The sequence below is a fragment of the Bos mutus genome, chromosome 12, assembly GCF_027580195.1.
Source record: "Bos mutus isolate GX-2022 chromosome 12, NWIPB_WYAK_1.1, whole genome shotgun sequence".
In the NCBI taxonomy this organism is placed as follows: domain Eukaryota; kingdom Metazoa; phylum Chordata; class Mammalia; order Artiodactyla; family Bovidae; genus Bos; species Bos mutus.
This window is the reverse complement of record NC_091628.1, coordinates 73172333-73197374: the sequence shown is the minus strand read 5'-3', so window position 1 is coordinate 73197374 and position 25042 is coordinate 73172333. Positions and strand designations below refer to the sequence as shown.

Sequence of the window (25042 nt, the reverse complement as noted above, 5' to 3'; positions counted from 1 at the left end):
GTTTCTATAGTCTAAAATAAATATAAACAACAAGTGATAAGTCATTACCAGAAAAACAGTAAAGTGAGAAATGTGCATTAAAATGACGTATAACACAGCCACATTTATTTAAGAATATATTCTATTATCAAATGGCAAAGTTCAACAGTGCAAAATTGCAGTTTCTTTCGCACTAACCTAAAATATGGCCTTTTTGGAGGGATGAAGGGACTCTTCCTTCACTACAAATCTAGAGTGAATAGTGGCTTTAGGTTAAGACTTATGAGCAATCTATGTATGTAGACTGGATCGTGCTGACGTGTGTGTGTGTGTGTGTGTGTGTGTGTGTGTGTGTGACTGGACGCATGTTTATATGCACCCAAGAAATGCATATTACTAAATTTGATTGTAGCCAAATATTTGGACAGATTCTAAACATTTCTGTACTTATTTGGGGAATATTGTTAGAGCCAGCTAGTCCAGAGCTTTAGCTTTTAGGCAGATTAATCCAACTCTTTCAAGACAAGTGCTACAAACATCAATGTCAATAGAAGCCTCTGGGTGGCGTGACACAATAGTGACCCCATGCTGATGTTGACAAGTGGTTGGGTCACGCATAATATGGCACGTGTGTGCGTGTGTCCGGGTACAGAAGAGCGTGTCTTGGAATACTGCACTCTCCCACCTGTTTAAATATTTCACAGTAAACAGAACATCCTGCAGTGGCGACGGATCTATTTCTCAATCATCCCTTAGGTCCAGTGCGCTGGCTTCGTAAAATCACCTACATGTCGTACCTGTAAACCCTCACCAGGAAATCATTGCTTGCTGATAACCTTTGCAAAGTGCATTCGTAATAAAAAGAGACCCTGAACACTCAAAATGCACACATTTCCATGTGACTGAGGTGTACAAGATACTGAGGTATACTGGGTATAAATCTGATATCGTATCAAGGTGTTCTTCACAGTGAATTCTTTAAAAATGAAATAAACTCAAGTATTTTGATCTATAGGGGCTTCCCAGGTGGCGCTAGTGGTAAAGAACCCACCTGCCAAGGCAGGAGACGTGAGAGATTCCAGTTCCGTCTCTGGGTCGGGAAGATCCCCTAGAGGGGGCACGGCGACCCACTCCAGTACTCTTGCCTGGAGGATCCCATGGACAGAGGAGCCTGGTGGGCTGTGGTCCATGGGGTTGCAAAGAGTCAGGCACGACTGAAGCGACTTAGCACACATGCACGCACATTTTGACCTGCGTTACACAGAAGAGAGTCTTTCCTTAATGTTCCCAGGAAGGATCACTGGCTGTGTGTTCTACCAGCCTCAAGCCCCCTCCCAGGATGCAGGACTGTCCTGGGGCCTCAGTGGGAGCCATGGCTGGAGATGCTCGGCACAGACACAGCTTCCGCAGAGGATGGGCTCTGTGCCGGGCTGGGCTGGGCTGGGGTCTGCTGCAGGAGTGGTTCTGCGTGATCTGCAGGAGTGAACCCATCTCAGGAATGCGGCAGCCAGAATGGGAGGTCACTGGAGGTCAGTGGCAGGAGACGGGACCTCAAGATAGACAGACAGGGACCCCCTGCCCCTCCATCTTTGAAAAGCTCCTACTGAGAACTCTATCCCATGTTCAGAAGACGCCCTTGGAAAGAGTAAGCCGCAGATACACTCGAAGGGGCCAGAAAATGGACAGCCATGCGCATTTGCCCTCTTATTTTCTTTAAAAATGTCTCCCAAACATTGATTGAATTGAAATGCCCCTTCCTGTAGATATTGGTATGAAAAGCTCACTGTGGCCACCAAAGTTCTAACTAATTCAAAATTAGCATAACATGTTTTACTGCTCTGGGTACTACAAACATATTTTCTTCCTTGTCTCAGAGCAAATTAATTTTGTTCAACTAACGTTGAATTTTCCTTCATATCTCGAAGTCAGTTTAATTATGCATAAATGCAGTAATCTGTTTTGTGTACTAACTGGCAGAAATAGACTGTGTTTTGAATCCGTAAAATAATCAATTCCTCACTTTCAAGGAATACCAGCATGGCTAAGAGGCCTGTGTTTCATGAAAAGTGCTTTGTTTTACCTCATCTTTGATTAGAGTTTTGTTTTGTTTTGTTTTTAATCCTTCATTATTGTTTCAAACAGTAACTCTATTATTTGACAATTTTTCTTTGTCTTACATCATAGAATTACAAGCACATTTCCTCTAAGTATCTGCTTTAGTTCGAAGTTCAATTCCCTTAGACGAGGGATTTTTTTTTTTTTATGTTTGAAGAACCCCCAAGATTATAAAGCCTCTTAGACAGTAGGCTGAGAAGGGCATTTACAGAATTGTTAACATTTGATCCTGTTGCTAATTGAAGTGCACACTGAGAGCTTCTGATCAAACCGATTGTTGATTGAAACATGAAGGAGTATTTCAGGATTCAGAACACCAAAATGTTCACCTTTTCAAATACTGGCTTGCCTCTCAGACTTGGCGGTTTACTCACTAAGTCCTGTCCAACTCTTGTGACCCCATGGACTGTAGCCCGCCAGGCTCCTCCGTCCATGGGATTCTCCAGGCAAGAATACTGGAGTGGGTTGCCATTGCCTTCTCCAGGGGATCTTCCCAACCCAGGGATCAAACCCGTGTCTGCTGCGTCGCCTCCATTGGCAGGTGGGTTCTTTACCAGTGAGCCACCTGGGAAGCCTAAGAAAGCGTGACTGGCATTAAATCAGACACCTGAAGATAACAGAGAATAAACTGATGCATAAACAAAGCTCAGATTATTTGCTGTGATGATATAAATGGTCATCTAGTGAAAGAAATGAAATTTTGGCCCCCAAAAGAAAAAGTACATGAACATTTTTATAAGCACCCATTGTCCGAGCATAAGCACTGCACTTTAGCATCAGATGTTGGGCAAATTAAATTATGGTTGATAAAATGTTGCCTTTAAATTTCTGCTTTAGCTACTCGAATATTATTTACAAGGCTCACATCGCAATATATGGAGGCTGCTGAAATGCAGTGTAACTTAGTAACATATCATTAAACTTCACAGCAATTTCCTGAACTAGGTCATTATAAGGATGCAGTGCACTTGTTTAAATGTAGCATCATCAACATTGTAAATGTCCTACTTTATCTGACCTTTTCAAATGGATCTTGATTTCTCTTTGGCTGATAGTGTGATTGATTCCATTTAGTGGAAGCTTTTCAATTTCAGCAGGAAGAGATTTCTTATCTGAAAACGGAGATTAGTGGGAAGTGAGAAGGAAATTTAGAGCTGTGAGCAAATCAGCTGATTAAGGTTAGAAGCCAGAGGAAGGAAAACAAAGCGCAGAACAGATGAAACATTAATGCTAGATATTTTTTCTTTGTACTCCACCTCCTCTGTTACCGCTGTGCTTGGGACAGGAACATCACTCCTGGAGAGGAGAGGAAAAAGAGAAAGAAAAAAGAAAGACCGAAAGAGGCCATGCCACCTGATTTTCAAATAAAGCTTTCCTAAAATCATCACTGCAGGGAAATAGGCAGTGATCACCCTCATTTTTTTTTTTAATAATGACAGCTATGGTTTTTAACTTTTATTAGTTAATTTGTGTAAGTGAATCCTCTTGTTCTTTAGTCACTAAGTTGTGTCTGACTCTTACAATCCCATGGACTGCAGCCTGCCAGGCTGCTCTATCCATGGACTTTCCCAGGCAAGAAATACTAGAGTGGGTTGCCATGTCCTTCTCCAGGGATCTTCCTGACCCGGGATTGAACTCGCATCTCCTGCATTGGCAGGCTGATTCTTTACCGCTGAGCCACCTGGGAAACCATAATTTAATTCTGCCTTACTGTCCCCCCCCACCCCGCCCCTCAATTTTAAGTTGTATGTCTTCTAACAAATCAGAAGGGAATACCTACTGATTTAAATCTTCCTAGTTTTAGAGCCTTTTACTTTCAACAAAATTTGAGCGTTAAGGTTAACTCTTTGAAGGGTTAACTCTCTTTATATTTCACACCTGAAATATAAATACTAAAGTTGTTAGAAGCAGCAGATTCGGCAGAAAGAAGATACCAGAGAATGTTTATAATGTTTCTAGAATCTTTAAAGGAGAAGGCAATGGCACCCCACTCCAGTACTCTTGCCTGGAAAATCCCACACGACGGAGGAGCCTGCTAGGCTGCAGTCCATGGGGTCGCTAAGAGTCGGACATGACTGAGCCACTTCACTTTCACTTTTCACTTTCATGCATTGGAGAAGGAAATGGCAACCCACTCCAGTGTTCTTGCCTGGAGAATCCCAGGGATGGGGGAGCCTGGTGGGCTGCTGTCTATGGGGTCGCACAGAGTCGGACACGACTGAAGTGACTTAGCAGCAGCAACAGCAGCAGAATGTTTAAAGAATCCACAGTACCCAAAATCCATTTAAATTTATTTCTAAGGAAATGTGCAGTTTTGTACATATGAAAATTTAAAGTAAATCTGATAAGGAAGGTGTATCTGAGCTTCATCATATTTCTCTTTAAAGTGTTACTTATTAACATTTTCAAGAGTAGAATTGGTTTAGAAAACTATCATTATGTCTACAAAGAATGATACTACAGTGATGGTAGTAGTAATACTTGAAGAGTAATAGTTGAAGACCTGATTGCTGCTAGGTCACAGCATCATTTCATTTCCTCAGCACTGGAGAGGAAAGCTGAAGCAGAATGTTTACTATTGCTCTAGATGGATGAACATATGTAGGCATGGAAAACAGCCATGCCTACTGGCTTTGAAGGTTCCAGCATCCTTCTTTGGAAAAACTAGTTTTGAACTTTTTTTTACTTATTCTATACCTCTCGGCATAACTGGTGGCTTTTTAGTATTCTTGTGTAACTTCCTGGATTTCTCATATTGACATATCACAATTAGGCTATTGCATCTGGAGATAAAGAGATAAAGCACGTCATTCTCACCGTCAATGTTTTCAGAACTTTTGACTTTCAGTTAATTTTTAAGTGTCAGGGAATAATGGCAGTTAGGCAACATGCCTGGGCCTCTTCTGCAAATGTTCTTTTCTCACATAGAAGGATTTTGACCTAGAAACACAGTGCAACATTGGGGAGCTCACAGCGATCACTTGTCTGGACTTACTTGAGCACTTGGTTGAACTCAGTTGTTTCGGGAATAGTGTTTTGTTGTTACTAATAAGTAGTTCAAGTTTAGCATTCAGGTGGAAATATTGCAGTAGTTCAGAGAAGTTTTGAACTGAACTGAGAATATGTTAACATTTCATGTTGAGTGCTAAGGACTCAATTCCAATCATTTTTCCTTTAGATGATCTTGGCTCTGATTTTTTAAATTCTGTGTTATAATATTATACTGTATTTTTATATAATGTATTCTTTTATTGAAAATGTGTAGCACATTTGTAATCACAAGGACAGGTTCAACAAAAGTATTTTGCTAGAAAATACTCAAAACTAAGAGCAAAAAAGTACAATAGAATAGTAGGGCTCGGACTAGACATCTCATTCCCCATCCCCTTTTCTAGACATCATTAGGATCAGTTATGAGTTCAGGAGTATTTGTGTGTGTGAACAATTTTATTTAGCTTTTCAATGAGAATTGGTATTTATCAGAAAGAAAAACTGGGATATTTAGTTTAATTTATGAATCTCTCCTGGGATAACCAGTTCTAATATTTCACTTCTGAAATCTTCTAGTTGCACACTTAGCCTTGGGCAAGATTACTTTTTAATGCATTACCTGCACTTTAAGAAGGCATTGTGGTTGAGATTTTCCTGAACTTTATTTTTTAAATCTTCATGAGAGTTACAGACGTAGCATATTTTGACCTTACTCATTTTAACTTCTTTACAAAAATCCCAGCTTGCTGAAAAGGAGAGCCTGGTGTTTCTTATTCAGATGACAGAGACCCGCTATCATGGACGCTGTTCTGATGCCAGGGCAGTGAGCTTCTGCCCACGGGGGGGTGTCTTTCTGCCTGCTCTGGACATGCACTGTTTTCCAGAAAGGGTGCTATTTGTCTACTTACCTTATCCAGAAAGGCCAGCAAACTGATGAAGTGAGCTCTTTTTCTGTTTAGAAGTGTCCTGTTTTCTCAGTCTCCCCTCCCATCTACTTTCTCAGTCCTCCCTTCGGCCCTTCCTTGAAGAATTCAAAGCGGATGCATCGCCTCTGATCATGTACGTGCATGTCTGTCTCTCTTACCCGAAGCTCCTTTTCACTAGAACATTTCCCAGAGAAATTCTTCACTGTAGTATCACTGGGGTTTTCTTTGTTTTGGTTTTTTTTCTGATGAAAGAAGGATTGAGTTTTATGGTCTCGATTTCTCTCTTACTTTTGCCAACCTTTAATCAAAGAAAAAAGTGGAGTTTCTGTTCACTGCTTATGTATCAACCAGTTACCTATGGCCTCTCACAGGCATGTTGGAAACCTGCGGGGTATAAACAGAGCCAAGCAGGTGTGTCTGGAAAACCCAAAGACACATGGAAATGTTCAGGTGTGTGTGGAAACAATCTTACAGTCAGTACTGAGTTAGATTTTATAAGAATCTGAATCAGGAACATGGTTGTCATGATCTCTATCCAAAAAGAGTCAAATTGATGACCTATAAGTTGTAGATGTTAAATGAAAACTATTTACTATTTAAGTGTGTTAATGTGTGAATAAAGTGGGGAAGAATACATTTCTTTATGTATATCATATATGTCTGTGTGTGTATGTAATAGACATGTATATGCATGTGTGTGTTTGTGTGTGTATATATACACACACACATATACATATACACACACACACATATATTTGTTGTTTAGTCACTAAGTTGTGTCTGCCTCTTTTGAAACCCCGTGGACTGTAGCCTGCCAGGCTCCTCTGTCCATGGGATTCCCCAGGCAGAAATACTGGAATGGGTTGCCATTTCCTTCACCAGAGGGTCTTCCCAACCTGGGAATCAAACCCACATCCGCACTGGCATTGGATTCGTTATCGCTGAGCCCAGGGGAGCTCACACATATATACCTGATTGAGTTCACACAGACATGGAGGCTGAGGAGTCCCCAGTGCTGCGAGGGTGAGCTAAAGCCCCAGGAGAGGCAGTGGCTTGAGCTCCAATGCAAAAGCACTCAGGCTCAAGACCCAAGAAAAGCTGGTGTTTCAGATCTGGTCTGTAAAGACGAGAAGATAGTGTCCTGGTTGAAGACAGTGGGGCGAGGAGACTCCTCTTGCCTTTGGGAGGGTCAGCCTTTTTGTTCCATGAATCTTCCTGGGCGCATGGGTGTGGCTGGAAGAGAATCTGGGTGGCTGCTCCCAAGCGCAGATGGTCAATGTCACGGTGCCTGGTGGCCAGCTCCTGTGGGGCCCCCAGGAACAGGACAGAGGGAGGGGTTGATGAGCAGAGCAGTGTTGTGGGGAGGCTGGAAAACACGCACGAGGCTGTCATTAGGGGAAAGTTTCAGCTGAGTAGAGAGTTGACATGAGGCCAGTAAGACTTGGGAAGGTTGATCTGATGGGGGACTCGCCTGTACACTCAGGCTCTTCAGTCCAGAGGGACGGCTCCTTGGCATGCTCCCCCTGGTGGGATTCAAAGACTCGCCTGTGGTGGTCTCTTTGCTGACAAAGGTCCTTATAGTCAAAGCTATGGTTTTTACACGGAGAAGGCAATGGCACCCCACTCCAGTACTCTGCCCTGGAGAATCCCATGGACAGAGGAGCCTGGTAGGCTGCAGTCCATGGGGTCGCTCAGAGTCAGACACGACTGAGCGACTTCACTTTCACTTTTCACTTTCACGCATTAGAGAAGGAAATGGCAACCCACTCCAGTGTTCTTGCCTGGAGAATCCCAGGGACGGGGGAGCCTGGTGGGCTGCCGTCTATGGGGTCACACAGAGTCAGACACGACTGAAGCAACTTAGCGGCAGCAGCAGCATGGTTTTTCCACTGGTCATGTATGGATTTGAGAGTTGGACCATAACGAAGACTGAACACCAAAGAATTGATGCTTTTGAACTGTGGTGCTGGAGAAGACCCTTGAGTCTTGAGCAAGGAGATCCAACCAGTCCATCCTAAAGGAGATCAGTCCTGACTATTCATTGGCAGGACTGGTGCTGAAGCTGAGGCTCTAATACTTTGGCCACCTGATGTGAAGAACTGACTGATTGGAGAAGACCATGATGCTGGGAAAGATAGAAGGCAGGAGGAGAAGGGGACGACAGAGGATGAGATGGTTGGAGGGCATCACCGACTCGATGGACATGAGTTTGAGCAAAGTCTGGGAGATGGTGGAGGACAGGGAAGCTTGGCGAGCTGCAGTCTGTGGGGTCGCACAGCTGGACACGACTGAGCGGCTGAACCACAGCAGCCATCAGCGTGGCACTGTCACACGGGTAACCTTGCACAAACACCCGTGCAAGTCCACAGTGGGTCCCAGCACTGGAATCCCTGCATCAGCAGTAACCGTCCCTACACGCTCATGAGCGGGACTGTCACCTTCTGGAACACTTGCAGATGACCGGCGTTCCCATGCAGGTGTCAACCTCAGTCAGGATTTCAAACCCCAGGGTAGGTCTGAGTTATCCTTCACCACAGTGTTGTGGGTATGACCCTACACAAAGCTTTTTGGTGAGATTTCCCGAGGAGGACTTCTGCACCTGCTCAGCCTGGACGGAGCCAGATGAATACAGACGTACCTGCTGCCCCTCCCCACGTGCAGAACCTGAGCTGGTCTGCTGCGACCTGGACTTGGGTGAAGTATGGAGCCCCCCTACTCCACCCAGCAGATGCAGCTCCCCCAGGCCTTGGCGAGTTAAACAGGTTCATAAAGGCCAGACCCTGACCCTGGCTCTGATCGAAAATGTCCCTTTCTTCCCACCTCACTGAGTCATCCATATAATCACTACTGGTCCTCTATGTCTGTGAGGAGGAAAGGACGCCCCTTCCGCTGGCAAGGAGGAGTCCCGTCCAGACAGAGGGCTGGGGACGGAGTGCAGCCTGGGGTTCGACCCCCAGATCCGTGTCCTGGACCCTTTGTGCTGGAGGCAGCTGCTCTGTTCTCGCGTCTCCACCTCTGTGTTCAAGAACTAAACGACTTTATGAGATGCACCAACCGCCCGCACCCCCACCCCCGTTGGAAAGATGGTGAGAGTTTAGAGTTTGTCCCACCAGATGTTTTGCAGAAATATTCTGACTGATGAGAAAAATATGGACAAACTATTCCGGGAATGTCACAAGACCCGAAGTCATTCTGAATGCGTAATTTATTAAACGGATTCTGTTCTTCTCCTAGGACCACGGGCAGGGTTTCCTCTCTCCAAACAAAACAGTTTGCGGCTAATAGATTAACATTTTCATTGGGGGAGATTTATGGATCTGAACCTGCGGTTAATTAAAAAAAAAAAATCTTATTCATATTCCATGGAGGGGGGATTTAAAATTGGTTAATACTTTCCAGATTGTTTTAAAACAGTCAAGAAAAGAATTTCCTTTGAGGAGCAGGGTGGGGGTGGGGGAGCAGGAAGGAGCGTGCTGCCATCTTCCTCCGTCAGCTGGTAAACAGGGCTGTCTTTGTTGATGCCGACTGTCTGGTTTGGGCCTTATCTGGTTTCTGCTTACATATTAAACTTCCCCAAGTAGAAGGCAGCTTTGCCCACGGTCAGAAGACATTGTTCTTCTGTTGTTTATGCGGCAGATCAAACACCAGCAAAAAATCGCCGTCTGTGGTCTGTGAGCCCCTGGTGAAGGGGCAGGCACGTGGTTTGAAGGAGGGACCCCCGTTACAGCGTTTCCACTGGAGGCTGCTCTCCCCATCTGTGCTGGGCACTCGTGTGGGCATAGAAGAGCCGTCCCCCGTCTGCTGAACCAAGAGGCCTGATGAGCATGGCCAGGGTGGCTGTTTCTGTTTGTTCTTGTGTTTTTAAATCAAGTCAGTTAATTTTTGAGATGTAATTGACATACAGCTTTGTGTGGTGAGCTTGGGCTTCCCTGGTGGCTCAGGCAGTAAAGAATCTGCCTGCAGGGTAGGAGACCCAGGTCCAATCCCTCGGTCAGGAAAGTCCCCTGGAGGAGGGCATGGCAACCCACTCCGGTATTCTTGCCTGGAAAATCCCATGAACAGAGGAGCCTGGCGGGCCACAGTCCATGGGGCTGCAAAGAGCCAGGCGCGACTGAGACTAACACCGCTGTGCCGGTTGAAGCTGGACAACGTGTTGGTTTGACACGTTTACACACTGACATAGGATGTGGCTCTAGTGCTATTTAGCACCTCTGTCACCTCCCGTAATCGTCATTTCTTTTTTGTGGGGATAACTATTAAGGTTTAGCAGAACTTGGACGCATATAGTACGCCTTGGTAGACTGATTCACAATGCTGCACATCACGTCTGCAGGACTCATTCACCCGCCAGTTGCAAGTTCACAGCTGTGCTGTGTCGGGCTGGGCTCTGAGAAGGGAGGTGCAGGTGCCCCGGGGGGTACCACACCCTTGAAATTCTTCTTCTTTTGCAAAAGGTCATTGTTTGATACTCGGATCAAATCGCTGCCGCCTTGAATTCCGTCCCCCTTGTCTCAGCGGTGCCATACCCTGGGGGATTAGCGATTTTAATTTGCCCCTCTACCCATAGGAAGTGTATTCCAGAATCTGTGTCCCTTTATGGCAAAGCAAAAGTTATCAATACACACACACACACCCCCTTCACTCACACACTCACAGGCATATACACACCACAGACACAAGCAAGATTTCTGCCCCACCTTAGAAGATGCGTTCCTGGAATACTGTTCGTTGTCGCGACAGTCAACAGATTGGAACCATGGAACAGTTGATTAGAAATAGCATAAATCAACATTTCTTGTTACTGGCTTACCTTAAATTTAACTTGTAATGAAAACCTTCAGAGCCGAGTGGGATTTTGTGCCGTTCAGTTTAACACCTAGTCACCTGCTTTGCCATTATTTTTAATGTGAGTGAAAACAAAGTCATTTGTTTCTTTGGTACAGATGTGCTTTTCTCATCCTGATCTTCAAAAATGAGATTTATAAACTTAGTTGTTCGGAATAAATCACCATCATGTTTTGTATAAAAAGCAACAAAGGAGAGGGGAGATACCCAAGGAGCCTACCCCAAACAAACAAAACTCTTTCCTGGAACTAGGAAATGAGTTCATCCAGTCACAGGAGTGTGACTGAAATAGCCATTGCTATATCCCATTAGCGTCCAGGCAGCTAAAGCTCACTGGATCCCAATTCCCCAGTGATTTCCAGGGAACGGCTTTTGAAGACTGAGTGAGCTAGAGGGCTGCAGGGTGTGTGATCAGCTCACAGACAGTCTTCTGATTGGTTGGTGGTGAAGTGATCAGGAGCCAATGTCATCAACCTTCTGGTTTCAACCTGTCTGGGGTCTATATATAGAATAGAATATAGTTGTTGAGGGAAGAATATAGTTTACTTCTCCCAACTGGTGGGGGTTTCAGTATCTGCAAAACCGCTCAAGGACATGGCTAAAGAATAATGTCTATAGCTCTTCAGGAGGAACTAAAGGTCCTTGACTTTGTTTAATCATTAATCATTGTTTAATGATTATTGTGTTCAGTTGCTAAGTCGTGTCCAACTCTTCTCAACCCCATGGACTGCAGCATGCCAGACTTCCTTGTCCTTCACTATCTGCTGGAGTAGCTCAAACTCATGTCCATCGAGTCAGTGATGCCATCCAGCCATCTCATCCTCTGTCGCCCCCTTCTCCTCCTGCCCCCAATCTTTCCCAGCATCAGGGTCTTTTCCAGTGAGTCCACTGTTCACATCAGGTGACCAAAATACTGGAGCTTCAACTCTAGCATCAGTGATCCCAATAATTATTCGGGGTAGATTTCCTTTAAGATTGACTGGTTTGATCTTTGCTGTCCAAGGGCCTCTCCAGAGTCTTCTCCAGCACCACAGTTCGAAGGCATCAGTTCTCTGGCACTCTTTGCATAACGATCAAGCTATTATAATTTTGTCTTACTTGACTGCTTTCCTCTGTTTCTGCATGTTCTCATTTCTCTGATTAAGTTTATTCTTTGGAACGTGGGGAAGATCTAGGGAGCTAAACTTGCCCACAAACAAGAGGCAGGTGGAGGTTCAGGGGCATCTGTCCCTGGAAGGTCCCATGGGGTCCTGCTCAGTTACCAGCTACTCCATTTTGTTCCTGTAATACAGTATAGAGTTGAGACAGAATCGAATAATCATAAACTATGCTGTGGAATCTTAAAACCTTGTGAGACTTTGCATTCTGTTTAAAACCCATCCGTGTGTAATAGTAATTCCACGTCTCATTTTCCTTCGCCCACATTTTTAAGCCCAGTTGAAACTTGAGGAAGGTGCCTTGTGGTGCTGTTCAGCCTCTCCTCTCCTCCCAGCCCCTCACAGGAGGGCTGAGAGGCACAGAGGGTGCTGTCCGTCGGCCAGGTGCGGGCTTGGAAATCTTAAACGCGCTTCAGTTCCCTCATATCACAAATGGGCACAACGATAGCTCTGCTTTTCAGGATCAATCTGAAGACGAATGGAAGTGCTTCTGGAACCTCCAGTGAAGTGTCTGACACGTGGTTTCAGTTCTCACCACCTTTCCTTTTGAGTCCAGTTAATCAGAGTATTAACCCACCAACTGTTTTTAACACGGCCCAGCCTCCATGTTACTGTCTTCTGCTCTGTGGCGGGACAACACCCGGAGCGTCCCCTGGTCTGTCCACCTTTTGAAAATAAAACAGCAACGGTTCCTGGTTCCACAAATGACACGTTGCTGATGTTTCTGTCTCTGGTCAGACATGTCCGCGTTGCCAAATGCTACTGTTCCGAGCTCTGTATGAGCTAAGAGGAGATGATACAAGCAGACTGTTTGAGCTATAAGTATATGGCTTTCAAGACATAAAAGATGCCATGAAAGACCCTGAAGATTGATATTCTAAGATCTGAATACTGGGAATTGTGTGTCAACTAAAAATGATGCACAGCGTGAGCTGTGAGTTATTATTTTGTGCAAAATGAGGACTCCAGTTGGGGAGAGAGCACCACAGCTCACTCTGAGAGGCTGCTCCAGAGAGGCACTGGGGAAGGTCCAAATGTGAGATTTTGCTGAAGGGGGAGCTCAATGCAATCAAGCGCCTACTTTACAAAAACTTTTCTGCTAGTCACGAGGAGCTGATGTCACCACAAAGGGATTCAGTGTGCTTCAACATCTGAGGAGATGCGAGGATTAGGATCACAAAATCAGTTCCTGAAAACATCTATCCATCTGAAGACGTCTTCCACCAGTTTCCTTGGAGCACAGAGTGCCTCCCTCTCCTCCCTGAATTCCCCGCGGGGGTGTCGAAGGTGCGCAGCTGCAGCAGTACAGGGTCCGATCTCCGCAGAGGCAGATGGCAGAGGCCCTTGTGGTCATCGCTGTTCAGTTGCCGACAAGTGCTCTTGGCACCTGCCAACCTGTCGTTGACGTGTGGGACCGTCAATGGATAGGTGACAGAGTCCGAAGCTATCAGACAAAACACTTGCACAGATTCGTCCGGGTGGGTCTCAGCCACGGTGCTGAGATCGGGGGAAAGCATCAACGCAGCCTGGCTCGTCTGCAGGGACGTCGGTCAGCCGTGGCCCACGGTCATTCCTGCCTCTGTTCATGTGTTAAAACCGCGTGGAAACACACATGTGATTGTCAACCTTCAAGTGACTCACGCTGGGGGAGAAAATGATCAGGAGTGAACATTTGATCTCTTTATCTGTTTATTACTTTTATCTATTGGCGAACAGACAAGTGTATTTTACAGTTTAAAATATTCTACATGCTTAATAGCGTGTGTTGTAATTTCTCAAAATGTTCCGTATTTCGTTTGACTTAGTTATGTATCTTATTAAAGAGGTTCATTAATGACCGAGCACACTGAAAAAGCCCTCCACACATGCAAGATACATTTTTTTCCAGGAAATACTCCTATTCTATGTGTACCTTGCGATCTGAGTTTAGAAAGCATATCACACATAGTGTCGTATTTAATTAACATAAAGTCATCATGAAGGACAAATGAATTTTTTTAATTTCACATTTAACCTACTTTTATTCCATTTTATGGATAATAAAAGTTTAAAATGCCATCAGAAAGGGTCAGACAGAGCTCTGCTGCGTTCTTGGGCGCAGTGTTCTGCCAGGCGTACTTCTCCAGGATTTTCCTGCCTGTGTGACCTTGTCGTTCCCTTGCTCGGTCGTGCCGACTCTTGCGACCCCGTGGACTGCGGCACACCGGCTTCCCTGTCCGTCACCGTCTCCTGGAGCTGCTCTAGCTCCTGCCGTATGTGCGGTTTCATTATTAAATGATTTCAAAGGGAAAAAACGTGCTTTTAATGTCTAAAATGTAGACATTTGATTTTTTTTTTTTTTCCTGATACTCACCTTCCCACTTTAAGATAGAGTTTGGCTGTTAAGTAAAGACCTGTATTTCTAGTGAAATCAACCTTGGCCTTACTGAAAAGTAGAAGGATTGTAAAGTTTGTATAGAAGACATTGAAATCTAGTTGTTGTGTTTTTTTTTGCATTGTCCTCATACCAACAAGTTTTCTGATTATCGAGGAAAACACAGACAGTCTTCAAGCATCATTCCTGCCATCAGGTCAGCTGCCCTGGAAAACCCCCAATTTTGATCTGGTTTCTCATGAGCCATTACAGATTTAATAGCCCTGTCTAAATTACCCAGATTAATTCCAATGGTTCCTTCTGCCTAGAATTTAACTGCTTCATGGAGTAGGTCAGAGCTGCCGTAAATCCCCACCATAAAGACACACGAAGTGGGAGATGCTGAGGTATAAAGAAATACTGAATTCTACATAGGTGGAGTTCATTAACTGATTAACTTGCAAGAATGTGGAAAGGAACCGTGATGTTTTGCATATTTGACTCTGTAATGTTAATGAGAGCTAATTGTTCTTTACAAGATGTCAAATAACCACTCTGAATGGAATTCTATCCTATGTTACAAGCAGAAAAGAAAAGATGACACCAGCAAAGATGGATGGAAAACTTCCGTAAGAACAGGAAGAATTAAGACTGGTTACAGCTTCTAGAATTTTGTGAATTTTAGGCCAGACGGCTCTGACCATCCTAACTCAACCCCTTGCTAGCATGGTAGACCATGACCTTTTCCTTTTGGTGCAAGACCCCAACCCCCAGCTCACCTATCCTCGGAGAAAGAGAGAGCCCCGCTGAAGCTGGCCAGCAGCTCCCTGGGGTCCTCAGCTGCTTCACTAAACCTCCTGTGTCTCCCTGCTTGGCTCCATGCCTGCTGAGTCACTTCAGTCATATATGACTCTCTGTGGCCCTATGAACTGTAGCCCATCAGGCTCCTCTGTCCATGGGTTTCCCAGGCAAGAATACTGGAGTGGGTTGCCATTCCCTCCTCCAGGGGACTTTCCTCACCCAGGGATCGAACCCACCTCTCCTGTGTCTCCTGCATAGGCAGGTGGGTTCTTTACCACTAGCACCACCTGGGAAGCCCTCTGCTTGACCACAGTGTCCCTTGTCCACAGCCAGTGTCTTAGATTCTCAGCCCATTCCTCAAATCCGCTTTGCCTCATCATCTACGTTCCGTCCTAGAGAAACTGAGGCCATAAGCAGGGGTCCCTCTACTCCCTGAGATGTCCAGCCACCGGCCGGTATTCATCGCCTGACCCAAATATGGGGAGGGCAGCATCCTTCCACTGGGCCGAGGGGCACCGAGTCCAGACCCTCTCCTTCCTCCTCCGTCTTTTCGTTTCCTCCAGTCTTAATGTGCTTCTGCCTCACCATAGAAGCCTCCTGAGGTCTCCCCACTCCCCACCCCATCTGGTGGGCTGTTTCACTTTGACCCCCATCCCAGCCAAGGTCAAGGGCAGAGAAGGCCTTTTAGACCCCTCGTCGACACCGACAGAGTCTGCACCTGCCTGCTGTCACCCCCTCCCCTTGCCCTTACGCTCTCTTCTCATCAGCTCTGTCTTCATCCGTAAAATGTGGGCACCTTCTTTCCAGGGCGCTCATCCACTCCTGTGATTTTAGTCATCTTCGTGTTGACGACTTCCAGGGCTTATTTTCTGGACTTTTCTGAATTTCAGATCCTTCTAGCCGATTATTTCTTGGAACACCACATGAACTTCTAGCAAGTAATTCAAAGTGAACAAACACAGCCATGATAAACTCTGTCTTCCTCTCTCAAGAACACACTCCTCCTCTCGAGATGCCCCCCTGACTGACTGAGGCCCACTCCACCCCGCTTCCCCACAGGGAAACTTACAAAGCGCCATCGACACGTCGCCCCCACGGACCCCGTGAACAGCCAGCGCTCCTCTCGCCCACCTGCCTCTCCATCTCCTCCACTTCTCTTCACTGCTGGTCTCTCCCTAGACCTGCCGGCTCATTTCTTTGCCTCATCTCTTCCCAGGCCTTCCTCGTAGCTCAGTTGGTGAAGAATCTGCCTGCAATGCAGGAGATCCAGGTTGGGAAGATCCCCTGGAGAAGGGCATGGCAACCCACTCCATTATTCTTGCCTGGAGAATCCCATGGACAGAGGAGCCTGGTGGGCTGCAGTCCCTGGGGCTGCAAAGAGTCACACACGACTGGGCGACTGAACTACTACAGCTGCTGAGTGCTAATTCCAGGCCACCTCACTGGCTGCGGGGAAATCCCTGCTGAACCGCCAGGCTTTCTTTGCTTCAAGACCCTGGGCACAGCCTCACTTCCACGCCACCATGGAGACTCTTCTGCAGGACCCTGGGCACAGCCTCACTTCCACGCCACCATGGAGACTCTTCTGCAGGACACACGGGGCCCTGGCTCCTTGTCTGGCCTCACCACCCTCCGCCCCTCTCCCCAGAGGCTCCAACTGTGCCGAACAACGCAAGTTTCCAACACACACATCACATATGATCCTGCCTGTGCGCCTTCGCGCGTGGTGCCAGTTATTCTGAGGATCACCCTGGATCTCGGATTTGCCTGGGCGATCCTCACTCAAACGTCAGCTCTTGAAACCGAAGCCTCGTCCTGGCCTGCAGCCTTTCCCCCGGTTCCCTTTCTGCACTCCGCAAACAGGCCGAGGCCTTCTCTGTTACTCTGCTTCCGTGTTGCATCCCAGCCGTGTTTTTCCCTTGCCTCTGCCTGTGGACACACCGTGTGTGCTCTTGGGCCTCCAAGGATAAGCTCTTTGTATCCTCAAGGGTTAGTGTTGTGTATTTGGTGGGCGAGTCCTTTGTGCTTAGGGCTTCCCTGGTGGCTCAGACGGTAAAGCATCTGCCTGCAACGTGGGAGGACTGGGTTCGATCCTGGGTCGGGAAGATCCCCTGGAGAAGGAAATGGCAACTCACTCCAGTGTTCTTGCCTGGAGAATCTCATGGACAGAGGAGCCTAGCAGGCTCTAGTCCATGCTGTTGCAAAGAGTCAGACACGACTGAGCAATTAACACTGTCAACTTCTTTTTTCCTTTTTGTGCTCTTTGAACGAAAGGAATAAATCCATGAATTAATCATCCACCTCATAATTAAAAGATATTGATGAGAAGAAATCGTAGATTGCTCTCAGTTTAAAATCTTGACTACAAATATGAATTACAAAGCGTGCGGTAGAATCTGCTAGATTTCTATATGAAATACACAAAGTACTCATGACCTTCTCTGAGGAGGGGAGCCACTCAAGTGAGAACCAAGGAAAGCAGTGTAAATATGTTCTGGTACAACAAGAACCTTCCTTCCTTGCTTCCGGAAACAGCATGTGCTCTTAGGGACCAAAGCCGTATAAATACCACAGGGACACAGTGTCCAGGTGATGTCCATTATTCTGGAGACCAGACATGGCTGAAGTGACTTCACCGCTGGGGTTTGTTGACAAGCCAAGCCATAAAACTGTGTGCTTTTCCTCCTCACAGGTATTTGCGCCAGACCCTTAGAGAAGATATATCAGCAGCAGAGCATTCTCTGAACAGGGAGAAATTTGCTGTTTTGAAACAAGCCCTCAATGTAATTGGCTTCAGTAACTTGGTGAGTCATGCGGTTAAATATTCCACTGAGGAAATCAACCCTCTCTGCTAGTTTGTAAAAGTTATTCATTCAGAAACATTCCTCTGCCTCGTGGAGCTTGCATGCTAGTGGGAGAGAGCCGTGAGCAAACATCACGCCCAGGGCCACAGGGTACCGTGAAGATGGGCTGCCATCTTCAAGAAGGTGCTTGAGACCTTTTCCCACAGGGACCACATGAGCAAAACAGATAAGAACTGGGCACTGGCTGACTCCAGAAAAATGGCAGACAGAAGGGACTGTCTGCTTCCAAGTACCACTTGGGAGAGTAATCTAATCACTCGATTAAACTATATTCTTGAACGCTATGCTTTTTTTTTTAATTCTTAAAGAATTATCAAATACCTCCAAAGCTGAAACGTACTATTTAAAGTGCATACACCCGCTGATACACAATGGAAATTTCCATGATCTCAGAAATGTTCCAGATTTCACCTACAGTATGGCAGTCACTGGCCACTTGGGGTTGCTGGGCACGGTAGAGGAGGCTGAGGTAGATTGAGGACATGGATTTTTAACTTTTTTTAAAAAATTCTTATTAGTTTAAACTGACACGGTCTTGCATGGTTAGTGTTCACTGAATTGAATAACACAGGTCTAGAGAACAAGAGATGTGAAGTGTGCTCAGTCATTTCAGTCGGGTTCGACTGTGTGCAACCCCATGGACTGTAGCCCCCCAGGCTCCCCTGTCCATGGGATTCTCCAGGCAAGAATCCTGGAGTGGGTGGCCATTTCCTCTTCCAGGGGATCTTCCCGACCCAGAGAGCGAACCTGTGTCTCCTGCATTGGCAGGCAGATTCTTTACCACTGAGCCACCAAGACCTCGGAAATTCCCACAAATCTCCTTTTCCTATGCATCATCTCTGTGTCCCCGACATTCAGTATGGGGTCACTTTAAATGACAGCTAATTCCTCATTAGCAATCAACATAAGACTGCATGGGTAACTGGTATGCCTGTAGTTCATGAGCCAAGATTTAGTGACAGATTTAGTTTTTTTTTCTTAAACTCAGTATACATTGATCGATTTGGGTCCCTGTCTTTCCCCTCGGCTCATGGGGCAGCAAGGGGTGGAAGGAGTTGCAGGGCGACAGCAAGGGAGGGGTAGGAGGTGGGGGCTCCCCCTCAGTGGATGGTCCACGCCAGCCTCACTGCACTCAGGGACTGGAATCCTAGGAGCGAGCGACTGTATGGCGTTTTGCTCTCTGCTGCTCTTCTGTCCATCTCCAATCAGGGAGTGGAATCCTAGGAGGGAGCGACCGTGTGGCGTTTTGCTCTCTGCTGCTCTCTCTGTCCATCTCCAATCAGGGACTGGAATCCTAGGAGCGAGCGGCCGTGTGGCATTTGCTCTCTGCTGCTCTCTCTGTGCATCCCCCTGTTTCTCTCTTTCCCGAACTCCTGCCACTCGCACTCTTCAGTCTTTGCATTTGCTACTTTTTTTTTTTTTGCTGTTGTTACTTCTTTTCCCTTCCTCCATTTATGTCTGCAATCTCTACTCACTTACAGGAAACTGAGATAGAGAGGCGGGTAAGGAATCATTCCACCAAGTATCAGCTCGTTGGAAACGGGGCTGTAGAAACCCATGACTGATCTTCAAAGGCAGGGCACACAGAATATGTCCTCCACATAAGGGGCCAAACAGGGCATTTAACAAGCTTTTTGGTTAAAGAAATTCATGCGATTAAGCCAAGACCGAAAAGTGATCGTCTTGATCCTCAGGTATGACTGAGATGGTGACAGTTTTAGTCCATCAGCAGGAAAAGATCAAGTTAGACTGGGAGGAAGGTACTTCTGGGCTGGCAAGACCCTTGAGTCAGAACTCGTGAGTGTGGTTCCGGGAGATCTGACCATGAAGGTGATCCTCCATCACCAGCAAGATGACAGGGGGCTTGCTCACCGCATTGCTGTCAATGCCTTGACAGCAGCCACCGCCCCCTGCTCGCAGAGCAGCTTGTTAGTATCCCCACACCGTCACTCACCTTCGGGCTGCTTTTCACCGTTCTGTCTCCATCACGGTACGGAACCACAAGAACCTTGATGACGGAACAAAGTCTTCATGTCTGTGTCCAGGAGTGTGTCTCTTTTGGAGCACTGGGAACTTTAATGAGGAGTTACTGGATTTATTTAAAAACGGGAGAGGGAGCTGTCGACTGGATTTATTTAAAAAACAGGAGAGGGAGATGTTGGGTAGCTTAAGGAGCTTGGAAAAGGTTATTCAGACAGGCACAGATCAATAAAATCTGAGGCCCTAATTTGTGATTTGGAGGCTACCAAAAGCATGTCTAAGTAACGCTGAAGTCAGAGAGGATTATAACTGAAAATGGCACATTATCCTTCTCAATGACCTCATTTTAAAGCTGTTAATAATAAAACTACTTGTCCTGAAAGCTGGAAGTTCAGCACAAAATTCACGGATGGCACAGGGACCACACTGTGCAAATGAGCAAATGAGAATTGTTCTTAGAAAAAAACTCTCTCCGGCAGGAGCTTTTCCTGCCCGAAGTACCAATTAGGAATCCGGGAATTACTGGGAATTTTTAAGGCTAACATTGCTTGCCCTAAATGGGGCATGCCCATTTTCACCATTGATCGGTGGTTCCCTTATGGGACATTCTGAGTCGGAAAAAAATCACAGCCGCGCATCATTTTGTTTAACCTACTTGGAGGTTTTCCAAAGGATCGGTCTCTGCATCTTTTCTTCCTAAGCAACGCCCTTTATCTTCTCTGTTGGTCACCCGCGTAGGAGGTGGAGAACCTGTGCGTGATTCTGGCAGCCGTGTTGCACCTCGGCGACGTTGGCTTCACCGCTGTCTCCGAGGCCGACTCCGCGCTGGTGTCTGACCTCCAGCTCCTGGAACAAGGTCAGTGGAACTCATGGACCGTCGATGCCTTGACGTGCAGTTCTCCAGGCTGGCCAGTAGATGGAGACACAGTACAGAAAAGTCAGGGGGCTCACCCCACTTTCTGCCAGAGTGGGATTCAGGGAGGGTGGTGGGGAAAACAAGCCAAGATCCGCTTTCTTCTTTTGTCTTTCTGGTCGTGTGAATTAATAAGATGCACGTTGATGTCCCCACGCTGCCCGCCTGAGTAACAGTGTTGCTGCTCTGGCACGTAATAGGGCTTATTTATATCGTTCTGAGTTTTCTCCACCCCACCCCTCTACCCTGTATATTTGGAGGGCATGTTATTAACTAAACATTTAAACAGAACATAATTACTTCCCTTTAAAGATCTTGCCAAAAACCTCTCTCCTTTGAAGTGGCCTTGTTAGTCACTCCCAGCTTTTTTTTCAAAATAACCTTAACAGACAATGATGGTTGTGGTAACTACTGGTATCTTTACCCCATATCTAAGTGATTTAGCCAGAAATTGGGGAAAAAAGCATCCCGGGCCGTTAGTAAGGGTGAGGAGGGGGAAACTCCTGCAGCAGCTTAATGCCGGAGCCCCAGGAGCTCTTCGACGTTTTAATCAAGCCGTTTCTCTAGTTGAATTTGCCAATTTCAGTGGTAGCTCCGTTTCTTTGAGACACACATATTCGAATGGGTCTGTACACACTTCCCAACTATAAAACGCCATGTTCTCGCTGTCAACATGTGTGCAACTTGATGCTTTCCTCACCGCTTTAATTTCAGTGGCTGGAATGCTACAGGTATCTCCGGATGAGCTGGCATCTGCTTTAACCACCGACATCCAGTATTTTAAGGGTAAGGTTTCCTGTACTTTGCCTTCCACCTTTGTGAACTTTTGAGAGACCATTCTGATGAGCTGCATTTTTATAGGTAATGGGGCATTTTAGACATAAAGTCATCAACCCAAGAGGATTTGTGCAATTAAAACATCGGCTGTGGCTGTGGCCGTGGTAGCATCCCGCCCTCCTCCTTGGCGAGCACCGTTTTCCCTCTGCTTCATCAGACAGAACAAGAGCTGCTGCCTCCTGGGCACTTGTGAACTGAAGGGAGCTGTAGCGGGTGCTATAAGCACTGGATTTTTTAGTTGGCACACATTGCTAAGGCATGGATTTAATTCTTTCCATTTTCAGTTCAGTTGCTCATTTGTGTCCGACTCTTTGCAGCCCCATGGACTGCAGCACACCCGGCCTCCCTGTCCATCACCAACTCCCCGAGCTTGCTCAAACTCATGTCCATCCAGTCAGTGATGCCATCCAACCATCCCCTCCTCTTTCCACTTTAGTGAATGAGAAAACTAAGATTCAAAGAGGCTAGATAAACTTGAGCATCAAATCACTCATAAATGGCATGCTGGGAATTAGACTCTGATGCCATTCAACTCATGGGCTTCCCAAGTAGCTCAATAGTAAAGAACCTGCCTGCCAATGCGGGAGACACAAGAGATGCAGATTCGATCCCTGGGTTGGGAAGATCCCCTAGAGAAGGAAATGGCAGCCCACTCCAGCGTTCTTGCCTGGGAAATCCCATGGACGAGGAGCCTGGTGGGCTACAGTCCGTGGGGTCACAGGTAGACAGTCGGGCGTGACTTGACGAGTGGACACTCCCGAGGTCATCTCTGTGGTGTGGGTCTGCACTCAGTGTGCACAGAGGGACTTCCCCAAACGTCCTTCCCACTGTGTAGCTCATTGCCTCACCAGCCTGCCTCTGGATTGTGGTTTTGAGGGCTCCTCCTCCGTTGGCTTATTTTTTTTTTCTCAAAATCACCGATATGTATTTTTGTAATAACTGGCAGGGGCTGCATTTGTCAGAGTCACAGCATGTTGGTAGCGTCTTCTGATGTGCGCAGATGTGGAGGGATAAACAGCCCAGCTCTGTTGGCTTCTGAACGAGGAACAGCCTCGTGCTCACTTACTCTCCCCTCCTCGCTCTCCCAGGAGAGGTGACTACACGGCGGCACACCGTGGCGATGGCTGAGTTTTACCGGGATCTTCTGGCCAAGTCCCTGTACAGTCGTCTGTTCAGCTTTCTGGTGAATGCGGTGAACTGTCGCCTCCGCGGTGACGAGGAGCCCAGCAGGTGGGTGTGATGGACGCCTCTCACGCGTCCTTCCCGCCAGGGCGATTCAGCCAGGCTTGCTCTTAAAGATGCTTCCTAGTCCAGTGTCACTAAAACATTTCATTTTAGTGAGGTGATTCTACTTTCAGGATTTCAGAGACTATTTTTCTAAGGGATTTGAGCCCCCCACCCACTCCCCTAGGTGAATTAATCAGTCATGTCTTGTGCATAGAGATGCAAATGCCTTCTCTCTGGGCTGAAGCCATACGCGGCCTTTTGAGCACCCAGAAGTATGAAGAAACGTGTACATCTGGGGCGAGGACAGTTTGAGCATATCTGCAGCCCTGCCGCTGTTGAGACGCCCCGTGTCTCTCTAGACCCGATGGGATGCCGTGTTTCAGCTCGGTCATCCCTCCTGTTTCCTTCCTTTTTGGGGGGTTATTTGATGAAGCGTCTCTATGGTAACCACGTTGACTCCTGGCCTCGGTCATCTTTAAGCAGCAGCTTTTCGGGGCTGTTTGATCATCTAAAAACGACAGATCCCCTCGGCACCTTGTCGATGGAAGGCTTTGTCAGTATTCTCATCACTAATGATGACCTTGGGCAGGGCAGGCCCCTGGAAGCGAAATCACGTCCAGGAGTCTTTACACGTCTGCTGGTCTTTGAACGCCGCGTCCTGAGGGTTTCTTTGTTGTCCATACAGACTTCACCAAACTCCTGAGAGCCGCTCCTTTTAGAGGGTCCCCGGAAAACATTAGCACAGCCCTGTATTATCAGGAAAGTTCTTAAACACACGCAGACATCTCAGAAGATTCCAAGGACAAAGGCATACTAAAATTCTCACTAAAATATACATGTAAAAAAAACACCCAGAGCATTGATCGGCATGTTCCATATATGGTCTGTGACTTGAGGGTCACTGTAGTGTTACCTGCATTTAAGCAGATAATCTGTAATCTTGGATGTGGTGAGGACTCTGGATTTTGTCATTATTTCTTGCTACCAGTTACTTTGTGATTTCCCTTTAAATATGAAGACGATTCACAGGATAATACAAGTAGGCTAAGACAACCAAATGTGTCTTGTATGCAATTGTTGGCTGTTCTGCTGAAGCTGACATTGAAACCCTTAATGTATTTAAGTCCCACTGCAGGTAAGAACTTTTGGAGAAGGCAATTGCACCCCACTCCAATACTCTTGCCTGGAAAATCCCACGGACGGAGGAGCCTGGTGGGCTGCAGTCCATGGGGTCGCTAAGAGTCAGACACGACTGAGCGACTTCACTTTCACTTTTCACTTTCATGCATTGGAGAAGGAAATGGCAACCCACTCCAGTGTTCTTGCCTGGAGAATCCCAGAGATGGGGGAGCCTGGTGGGCTGCCGTCTATGGGGTCGCACAGAGTCGGACACGACTGAAATGACTTAGCAGCAGGTAAGAACTTTTAGGAAATTTCCATTTGCCATTTAAATCTTATAGAGACTTAGATTATACAGTTGGAAAAACTGACACAAAGTCTGGATTTTTGACTGCACACATAGGAAAACACAAACCTTGGAAAACACTTTATTTGCCTTTCCGTGGGAGCACGGCTACTGTGTCAGTGTGTGGGTTTATGATGTAAGTCTTAGCTCTGTGTTTATTTACTAAGTGAATGCATAGGGACAGGGATTATTGGAAAATTAGAGATAAATTAGTGTATCAGAAGTTTGACTTCTAAAAGACAGTGTTCTCATTTCAGTCATAACTCCCCTTTTTTTTTTCTCTGTTTCTCCCATGACTCACCCAAACCTGAGTTTCAATACAAATATAATGCATAGAAAGGTTGTATTTGCAGTATTTTTAATTTGTTGAAGTTCATGGAAAGCTTATAGATTTACAGAACCATTTCCTAAGCCACAGAGAAGTCTCAAAACTTGGATAAACTTGGGATAGACTTATTGTTCATGAGTCCTCAACTTGCTAAAAATGTTGTAATTATGTCAGAAAATCTGTATTATCTATATATATCTGTATCTCCCTGTGGTTAACATTGGCAGGCACGCTTTATATTAATAGGACATATTTATCACA

The 25042-nt window shown here is 46.3% G+C and overlaps 1 protein-coding gene across 1 annotated transcript in view; it reads left to right on the top strand.

Annotated features, from left to right (window-relative positions):
• The window catches only part of MYO16 (myosin XVI), a 390818-nt gene that overhangs the window by 170619 nt on the left and 195157 nt on the right, over positions 1 to 25042 (top strand). Inside the window, 4 exon segments of the mRNA XM_070380864.1 lie at positions 17860 to 17971; positions 20750 to 20867; positions 21639 to 21710; positions 22850 to 22991. Of these exon segments, the coding sequence (XP_070236965.1) occupies positions 17860 to 17971; positions 20750 to 20867; positions 21639 to 21710; positions 22850 to 22991 (444 nt within the window).